The sequence below is a fragment of the Tasmannia lanceolata genome, unplaced genomic scaffold (assembly GCF_043159265.1).
Source record: "Tasmannia lanceolata isolate RefF3 unplaced genomic scaffold, GAP_Taslan_0.1 ptg000007l, whole genome shotgun sequence".
Classification (NCBI taxonomy): Eukaryota; Viridiplantae; Streptophyta; class Magnoliopsida; order Canellales; family Winteraceae; genus Tasmannia; species Tasmannia lanceolata.
The window spans coordinates 8,149,850-8,160,081 of record NW_027518684.1 but is presented as its reverse complement, the minus strand read 5'-3'; the positions used below and the strand labels follow the sequence as shown (position 1 = coordinate 8,160,081).

Genomic DNA, 10,232 nt, shown 5'->3' with positions numbered 1-10,232 from the left:
ATCCGAGATAGACGGCGAGAGGGAACGGGTCCCTAACACCCTCTGGATCATCCACGTGTGAAGGAGAGCTCTACCAAGGAACTCTCAAAACGGATGCCACCCTCATAGCATAGCACGAGTGGCGATATAAAAAGAAAGAGATATGTCTCGATCCGGAGCCAAGGCTCGAAACCAAGACATACTTGAAATAAACTCAGAGTCGCCATCCATGGATATGCCATGGAACCCTAAAATCAAATCCTCTATGCAATGGATAACCAGAAATATATATGGGTTCGTGCCAGGTTACGAATGGAGAAGGTCTGAGAGCACCCCCAATTCGTCCGAGTGCAAGCACTTGGTCTCTTATGCCATTTTCATCAACTTCAAAGAAGTTTGGGTAAAAATCATGTGAAATGGGAACAATTCTCAGGAGTCGTCTACCTAAGCATGCATTTCCTGAGGATAAAATAATAAGCGCACATAAAATAAAATGATAGATGTGTCACCTAAGCATAGCTAGGTTATGAGTGACATGCCTAATGGGTGTCTAAATTCTGATGTGCAAACACATGCAAGCTATAGCTAAAGGTATAAGATCAGTATGAGAAAGTAAGAAAACACATCAAAACATATAATAACAACACAATAAATCCTAAGACTCTAAAACATTAGCCCGAGTTCTCGGATGGTCTGGTATTCATCCAAAGAAGCCTACGTATCCCCGCCTCCAAGAGAATCAAGGCAACGTAGTTCTTCGCGCCTATTCTAAGCTATGATGCCTAAGACACCTAGCCTCTATCCTAGACTCGATCTAAAAGACCGGGCCAGTTATTAAAAGTTTCTTGTACGATTATTTAAATTCCATTGAATTGTGGATTTTAGGACACCCTATATGCCCTAACTAAATGCAAGTTAGCTCTAAGCTAATGCAGGTGGTTCCTACAACCTATGTGTAACTAGGCTGCATTTCCTGAGGAAAACCAAGGGTGGACTAGCGTATCTTACTCTAGTCATCACTCGGCGATGTAGATCGCCGACTGATCGGACGGAGGCGCTCCTATAACTCTAGGACAAATCCCTAACTCTAAAACAATTACAAACAAGCACACAACAAAACAAAGATCAAAACCTAACTCTAAACTCTCTATCTAGGACAAAGTCCTAACTCTAAAGGAAGAGCTTTTCGAAATCAAATACTGTTTATTCAAAAGGTTTAAAACGCTATTTACAAAAGTTTGGATGGACTTGGGATGTAAATCCCAAGCTGCACTACGTACCTCGGAAGAGGATCAAGCCAATGTAGTTCGAAACGAACTCTCCTAACACTTCAAATGATTTGACGGTTTTAATGTTTTTCAAATATTTTTTGAATTTCAAATTTCTAATGTTTTTTTTTTTTGGATTTGAAAGAGTTTTCACCATTTTGGTCAAAGACCTAAGGGAATATACAAAGCAAAACCCTAGGGCGAATAGGGGAAACCCCTAAACCCGGTAAACTGATGCCAAAGACAAGGAAATAAAAGGAAATCAAGAGGCAAAACTCTAATGAGACTGTGCTAGTCACCAAAGAAGAGAAAAGACACCAAAACTAAAGAGAAACTCCCTCTAAAAACACTACCAAAAGCGAAGGTAAATGAGTCAAAAACTCTCGAATAACACTCCTAAAAGGACAAATGAGTCAAGGACTCTCTAATAACATCGCTAAGAAAAACAAATGAGTCAAAGACTCTCTAGCAAGACCATTAAAGACAACTGAGTCAAAGACCTTCTAATAACACTATCTAAAGGATGAGTGAGTCAACGACTCTCTAACAATAACACTAAAGCAAACAACAGAGTCAAAGACTCCCTAATAAGAACAAAAGAGAAAGACAAATGAGTCAAAGACTTACTCTAAAAAGAAGGGGGACTCTAACTTGAGGCTGAGTAAGCCTCTCAAAAGGGGAAACTCCCTAATGAGACAAAGCCTGTCTCCAAATAGGGGCTCTATAAATGAGGCAAGGCATGTCTCCTACGAGAAAACTCCCTACCAAACTAAAGCGACCTCCCTAAGGGTAGGTCCAAAATGAGGCTTGTCTCCAAAAGAGAACTACCTCAATGAGACAGAGTGTGTCTCCTAGCATAACTCACTAATGAGACCACAATGGTCTCCTAAATGGAGGGATTAATGAATAAAGGTGTCTAAAAGACTAAGTAAGTCTACTAATTAAAAGAAGGGGAGCGCTACTCAGACCAAGCAAGTCCCCTAAAATAGGCTTAGGACGATGAAGACGAAATTAAGATTTCCGTCCCCAACTTCCTTGATGGTCAACTCTTCCAAATGGTTTCCGAGCAGCGATGAAAGATGAGGGTTTGCTTTTATGTACTCGATCAGAGATTTCTCGTCCAAAGGACGGAATTCGCCTCAATGCTGAGCTCAGAGTGTAACTACCATACATATTGATTGGATTGGGAGTATTCCTAGGATGTAAAACTTCATTGTCATCTGAAACTTTAAACCAAATTTGAAGCAAGCCAATGCCCTGATGCTTTATCATGAAGGAACTTCCTTAATAGCTGAAACAACTTGATCTATGGTTTGGAATCGGCATCTTTCCTTTAGGAGCACTTTTGCAAACTCAAAAGCTCGACGCTCGCAATAAGCTCGTTTGATAACATCATCAATCGACTCAAAATCCTCGACATGAGCCACACCCACTATCCTCCTTATCATTTTGGCAGCACCAAATCCAAGAGTGTCATGAAACAAATCTTTGATGTAATTCTGTTGTACAAGTAGCTGCAGATCAGGGGTGCTATATATAGCCATGAGATATGCATCACCAACATTGCTTTCATTCCAAAGTGTAGTGAACTTCTTCTGGAAAAGGTTCCAAGTGTCTTCTATTGTCCTCAAAATCCATTGCTTATATAGTCTGCGGTCATTCCCTTCATTAGAATGTCCATCTTGCACAAAGAAAGCCAAAATCAAATTCCCAAGAAACGCTCCTATGTCAAACCCCATTGGTCCATAGAAAGCAAATTCCGGATCTATAACCTGAGTAGAATCACTAGTCACCATGACAGAACCAGTATGGAGATCTCCATGTATTAGGGCTTGAGATCTCTCACAGAACTTGGATTTCAAGACAGCAACTTCAAGCTTTAAAGCATTGTCTTCCCGAACTGCCTCGAAAATAAGGAGAAGTTCAGCGACTATATGGAGACACCTTATAAGGGTCCGAAAAGACAACCTGCTCAGTGAGCATACATAGTTCTACACTTCCACAAAATTCAGCAATAGCTTTTTTGTGTTCTGTAGTGGAACGGTAAAGAAGGGATGTGCAGAAAAGAGTCTTTGCCATGTATTCTGACATATGCTCGGCAAACAATGGATATTCAACTCCAGCAATCAAGCCTTTCCTCAGGATAATATGAGGAGGCTTCAAGTAGCGCATGGCAAACAAAGACATAGGCCGGTCAAAATGATAAACTTCTGGGACATGATCTCGACACAAACGACCATGTTAGATTTGATGAACTAAACAATTTAGACCGCCAGCAATGATTATATCCACACAAAATGCAGACCTATGCTCTCCAAACCAATGTGAATCGATCATTAAACATGAATTAACGAAAAAAGAAACGAATTACCTGAGATGTTGAAGATGAATATAGGCCAGAGCCTTGATTACCTTGCCGAATAAGAAGATAGCTAGCTCTCTCATACCCCACATAGCCAAAGAAGATGCAATACAATGCTGCTATTGAAAAGCTTTTCTTGAACGATTGAATCCGAGCTATTGAACTTTAATAGAATCGCTGAGCTGCAGAAATTTGCCCAGAACAAACAAATCCAGCACAAGCAAAGTCAAATCTAACAGAGCTTCACCGGAGCTTAGGCAAATTTGCCGGAAAGAGAAGATCAAAAGTGAAACACAGAGGTAGGGTTTGATTGGGGGTTTGTCTGATCTGGGTTGAGGTTGAAGAAATGAGTTTCAATTTAAGGTTCTAAAGCTAGAGGGAGATCAAGGGTTGGTAGAGAAGAGGGTTTGGGGTAAAGAAAATGGCCGGAGGTTTGGTGGGAGATGATGGTGGTTAGAGGTGGCCGAGAGATGGGTTGAGATGGAAAAAGGGTTTGGGGTGGGGAAATGGATGGGGAAGATGAAAAGGGAAATGGGTAATGGAGGTATGATTTGCAAGAGGGAGGATTAGAAGTGGGTTTTGGTGGATAATGGAGGAAACAAGGGCGGAGGCCGTGGCCGGATTCCGGTTGGAGGTTGGTCGGAATTAGAGGAAGAAGATGGATTTCTCGGAAGTGGAGATGGGGTAGAGCAGATGATGCAAGATGGTAGAGGTGATTGGGTTTAAGAAATGGAGGGTGATGAAATGGGTTTCAACAGGGGTGGAGATGGGTTTGGGGATTTGGAGAAGACGATGGTGGTGGGGGTGGAAATCGGGGTGATGGTGATCGGAGGTGGGTGAGGTGGAGGTAGTAGCAGAACTTTAGGGAAAAATGAAAGGGGTTTGGGGTTTTGGGTTTTGCAGAGAAGAAGAAGGTGGGGTTGCTGGTGGTTGGAGGTGGCTAGCCGGAGATGGTGGTAGGTTTGGGGAAGAAGAAGAAGGAGAAGAAGGTGGGGTTGCTGGTCTCGGAGAAGGTGGCCGGCCGATCAGAGCTCCGGCACCATTGCTGGAGGAGAAACACTCTCCCTTTCTCTGCAATCTCTCTCCCTCTTCCTCTGCTCTTTTTTTTTGAAAATTCAAGAAAAACCATCTCTAATCTCTGAAAATCTCAGATCCAGATCTGAGATTTTCTCTCTGATTTTTGAAACGAAAATGGATTTTTTTTTCTTCAAAACTTCGTCCGATGGCTTTATCAAAGGGAAATGATAAAATTTGACTCATCTATTCTACTCCAGGACAGCCCCTTTGTAGATGATTCACTCCCCTTTTGGTAAGCATTGTGCCCACTGTCTTGGCTCGTTCGTCAGGCAAACACATTCGGATCGTGACGAAATTTTATGGGGATCTTAGTGAGACCCTAACCTATCTTAGGGTAGAATTTGGGGTCCTAACTCATTGATTGGATACGGCTTCGCACAAACATCGCGAACATGGGTCAGGTCAAAATGAGGTGTCTACAGGTATGGAGGTGGTTTCTTAGGGACACCCTATCTATGTGAGGTCCTATAGAATGAATGGGTAGGATGAGTCAAACAACATGCAGGTGGTGTTTTATAGAGGGCTGCTCATGGTGAGGTATCGTGCAGAAAACATTTCCCCATATATATATATATATATATATATATATATATATATATATATATATATATATATGTATGTATAGGGAAATGTTTTCTGCACGATACCTCAGATAAGTTTTCTCCGCAAGAGCTCAAAAAATCATGTGGGCCCACATTGTTTGGATGATCCAAAGCATTCATTTGATAGGCCCTTATTTAGATAGGGTGTGCCCAAAAAATCAACTCCATAGGATCATCGGCCCTTAAAAGCAAAGACCGATTTATCTTTTTGGTTTGGCTTGGAATTTATTAAACTATCGGCCTTCTTAGCACATGCATCAAAACATAAGGTGTAATATAAGGGCACTGCTAAATCAAAATATGAGGGGAAATGATATATCCACCCCTTTTTTCTTTGGACAACCCCATCTAGGGTAAAAGAGTAGTCATATATACACTAGAAGCAGCTGTCCCAAGTAAGAAAAGGGGAGAATATATCATTTCCCAAATATGATTTGTAAAAGGGAAGTGATGTATCCGACCCTTTTGATTACTTGGGACACCTAGCAGCAGTGTATCAATGACTGCATAGGGGCTGATGTACTTCACGTCAGGATTCAATGGAGCTGATTGCCACATACACAATGTATCAATGATTGCAGAGGGGCTGATGTACTTAACATTAGAAGGATTCAATGGGGCTGATTGCCACGTACAATACTGTTGGGTGTCCCAAGTAATCAAAAGGAGTGGATATATCCCTTCCCTTTGTAAAATTATGGCCTCCACCTTATGCATGGGTTTGGGCAGATTGTGGCCCCACTCCATCAAAACAATCGGGGTAAAATGGTGGGCCTCACCCATCAAAACATAAGCATAAGGTTTAAAATGGTGGGCCCTACCCCTCCAAACCACCACCACCACTGGCCTCACGTGAGGGTGGGTGAGTGCTATAGCATAAATGATTGAATGACACCAACTCTAACGGCTTAAGCTTTTGGAGTAATTCGTTCTTTAGGTAATATTATCAAATCTTGTAAGCTCGTGCCTTCATTATCTGCCTTCACTTTTACTAATTCAATTGTTTACACTTCGAGTCAATTGTGTTGTATTCACAAAACACCTATTTTGCAATATAGCACCAGAGTCACCCTCTTCTCAGATACCTTGCTTGCAGCATTTTCCATGAATGACATGTTTGAATTATTACCATTCGTTTTAGAAACCTTTTTCATGTACGACAGAAAGGGGCTATGAAAGAGAGACATCCAGTTTTGTTTTTTATCCTCTCTTTTCTATTGAGTTACGTACACTTCACCATTCTCCTCACTATATGACAACCTTGTGGAGAGATGGCAGAATGTGGTTCATAAATTCATAGGACCCTCTCCTCTTGAATACTTGGCTCCTTGCCCACTTCATATTGTGACCTTCAATTCGCAGTCCACTAGTCTTTGTTGGAAGCGTAAAATGATTAAATAATCAACTCTAACAGCTTAAGCTTTTGGAGTAATTGGTTGTTTCAGTCTTTCATTTAACACATTATATGCATTGCTCAACAACGCAAAAACCCTGCTCGACTAGGAAGTGGGTCGAGTCGAGTTAACTCAAGTGAGTAACGGGATGGAAACTAAAGCACACTGCTTTTCTTGTTCATATATCAAAGTTCTCCTCTAGAGGTTAGTTTATGTGCAGTTGATTATTTTACTATTTTAATGACATTGAGTCGACTCATTTGACGAGCGAGTCTGGTTGAGTCAGGCGGGTTTATATTTCATGTTGACTAATGAGTTTTAGTCGTGCAAGTATTCCTACTCAGATGAAGAGTGAATCTGGTCAATACACGTGGCATAAAATCCAATGAATTTAGTTTTGCCCCTCTTTGAACGTTCATTTTCGTGCCATCATTAGATAGCTTGACCCATGCAAGGTGGGGACCACTTGAAGTAGGGTTACAACGTAAATAATTGCTATACAATAATTTGCTTTTGTAGTATTCGCGTGACAGCAGAAAAAAATATACTTGTGGGAAAAATACACACCTGAAACTCTTCTCTTCGTCTTCTATTCTATTTATGTGTAAGATGGACTGGTAGTTGGTCAATGATTGGTGAGCCTGGTTTGTTCATGGATAAAAAAAATCCCACCTCGTGGTCAATAAAGTTGCACGTAGTCCCTATAACAACATATAAATTTCTGCACTTCCATAGCAAGGAAAATCAAAGCTCTAAAGTGTAAACAAGCCCAGAGAGAGAGAGAGAGAGAGAGAGAGAGAGATGGGTCGGCTTTCAAGCCCGGAGCGCTTCGGCGTTAGAAAAGGAGCATGGACAGAAGAAGAAGATGTTCTTCTAAGGAAATGCATAGAGAAGTATGGAGAAGGGAATTGGCGTTACGTTCCTATAAGAGCAGGTAATATACGAGTTCGTTTTATTCAATGTAACATAACAAGAGAAACACTGATTGCCATGTTTGAAAACCATGAAATTTTTTCTATGGAATATTAGTTTACCTAATGGTGAGAAAAGGTGGGAGAGGGAGAGGGAGAGGGTGAGGGAGAGGGTGAGAAAAGGCTGAAAAACAAGGAAAAGAAAAACTAGACTCAGAATACGATTTATTTTTTCCTTTTTTTATGCACTTCTTACCATGTCCTCGCTCGTGACTTCTTAAGTCACTCCACCCACCTTCCCTTGCCACTTGATAAACTAATATTCCATGGAAAAAATTTCATGGCTGCCGAACATGGCCTTAGTCGTAACACGGAGGTGAAACAACCTCCTATATAATACTTGGGCTTGTTTCACCTCCGTCCCAGACTAAGTACGTCAGCCTTCCACTTTTTTGAGAAGGGTTGAGATTAAGATTTATCTCAACCCTCCACAAAAAATATGAAAGTTTGATTTGGGCGACGCATTTAGTAACCTCGGGGGTGAAACAATCTCTTATATTGCAATAATACATGCTTAATAATACATATATTTAAATTTGCAGGTCTTAGGCGATGCCGTAAAAGCTGTAGGCTAAGATGGTTGAATTATCTTCATCCCGACATCAAGCGAGGTGGGTTTAAGGACGACGAGATTGATCTCATCATCAGACTTCATAAACTCTTGGGGAACAAGTAGGTGAAAAGTTCTCTTATATTACAATGTAATTGCACTTTTTTAGGGCAACTCAACTCAACTCAACTAAGCCTTTGTCCCAAACTAGTTGGGGTCGGCACTTTTTGTACTTTTTTAGGGCAATGACCAAAAATAACATAAAGAAGGATACCTCCAAAAATAATTGCACATTTAGGGCCTTCTTGGGTACCTCCACAAGTCATTTGCATATGTTGGATATGCATCTAATTTCATCTATATGTTATTTTATAGGCAAAGAATTATAAAAAAAATAACATGATAATGCCTTCGAAAATGGCCTTAATGTCCCATTTGCAAATATGATAAAAGATTTCCTCTTCACTAATTCCGTTGTCCAAAAATCAGCCTCACTTTTTTTTTTGTGATGGTCTACGACTATATATATATATATATATAGTGAGAATAATATAAGCCCTCCACTAAAAAAAAATTTGAAATTAATAATTAAATAAATTAACCCTCTAAATTAAGTCTACTTTTTGCAACACTTAGCGGCAGCAGATTTTCGATCCCTCTTAGAAGTATTTTATTTGCAAAAAAGGATCGATTTTGTTAGGATCCAAAGATTCCCTTATATTAGTAAAATCAGAAGCATAAACTCATTTATTTTTCTCTTTAGGTGGTCATTAATTGCAGGTAGAATTCCAGGTCGGACCGCGAACGATATCAAGAACTACTGGAATACCCATTTAAGTAAAAAGCTTGCGGGCCGTTCAGATGTGGAGAAAGACATGAGTATCACCATGGAGAACAAAGTTATAAAGCCTCAACCTCGGACCTTCTCCCGCAATTCAAAGTGGTTGAGATACCCCATAAACACACAACCGCGAGAAATCATCAGTAATTCAATACCGAAATCTCCTCCAGAGGAGTCTATGTTATGGTGGAAGAGTTTGTTGGTTGAGGAAGGAGAGGAAGAGAAGGGGATCTCTTGTTCAATACGTGGAACAGGTGAGGAGTTGGGTACAACCTTTGTGGCTGAAGGCCTTGACGGAGAAGGTGAATGGGACAACTTGCTTATGAGTGGGGATCTTTGGGCTCTTCTGGACACACAACAAGATGCAATAATATAGTCAAGAATTCCAAAAACTTGGATCAGACACACAAAAAAATAAATTACCAAATCACCTCCCAACATTACTCCTTCCCTATAATAGCTCTTCGTTACCGTTATGTATTTTCCCTTTAATTAGCAGCTGCCTCTTTATTTAAGGATGTAAAAATGGCTAATGTATATACAAGAGAAAGAAAGCAAATTCATTACCGTGGAGTAGGCAAATAGCCCAACCACGTATCCTTTGTGTTCTCCTTTCTTCTCTTTTTTTTGTTTTATTGTCATTGATGTAATTTTACAACTATAGTTGTTGATTTCCTATTTCTCTCTCTCTCTCTCTCTCTCTCTCTCTCTGAAACTAACATACTCATACGGTCATACCTCTCTTAGCTTAATTAGAAAACCTAATCTGAGTCTGCTAGTCCAACTAAGATGCACATGAGGCAATTCCCCCTCTTAGTCATACTAGGATGGGTCCTTTCACATGGGTGAAAACAAGGAAAAAAGAAAAGAAAAAAACTCGACACTGGGGTTGAACCTAAATATGTGTCCAAGGTCTGTCGCATGATGATCTTCACCAATCGCTACAATTAGATCATCAGGAATCTCTGATTGAGGACGGATGACCACACGATCGAACATTAGTATCTTATATATAATTTAGTTAGTAAAATATAATGGGAATTGAATAATGAATTATGGGTTATTAATTTAGATTTAGGAATTTGATGAAATATCTTAGACAAGTATTTAAGAATTTTGGATATATATAAACAATTTTTATATCAAGTCCTTATACTATATATAAAGCGTGAATCAGGGGTTAAAGTC

General features: G+C 40.1%; 1 protein-coding gene and 1 pseudogene across 1 annotated transcript; one reads left to right on the top strand and one right to left on the bottom strand.

Annotated features, from left to right (window-relative positions):
- Positions 1–2,424: 2,424 nt before the first annotated feature.
- On the bottom strand, positions 2,425–3,488 carry LOC143881293 (methylthioribose kinase pseudogene; annotated as a pseudogene).
- Positions 3,489–7,391: 3,903 nt separating this feature from the next.
- On the top strand, positions 7,392–9,722 carry LOC143880912 (transcription factor MYB1-like). Its single transcript, XM_077383893.1, has 3 exons — positions 7,392–7,616; positions 8,196–8,325; positions 8,967–9,722. The coding sequence occupies exons 1-3, from the start codon at positions 7,484–7,486 to the stop codon at positions 9,418–9,420; spliced, it is 717 nt and encodes a 238-aa protein (XP_077240008.1). The 5' UTR covers positions 7,392–7,483; the 3' UTR covers positions 9,421–9,722.
- The last annotated feature ends 510 nt before the right edge of the window (positions 9,723–10,232 follow it).

What these genes read in the sequence shown, in the direction of transcription:
- LOC143880912 (XM_077383893.1), top strand. Translation starts at nt 7,484, where the DNA reads ATGGGTCGGCTTTCAAGCCCGGAGCGCTTCGGCGTTAGAAAAGGAGCA. An exon ending in TTACGTTCCTATAAGAGCAG is followed by an intron (nt 7,617 to 8,195) that starts GTAATATACGAG and finishes TTAAATTTGCAG; the next exon opens with GTCTTAGGCGATGCCGTAAA. An exon ending in CATAAACTCTTGGGGAACAA is followed by an intron (nt 8,326 to 8,966) that starts GTAGGTGAAAAG and finishes TTTTCTCTTTAG; the next exon opens with GTGGTCATTAATTGCAGGTA.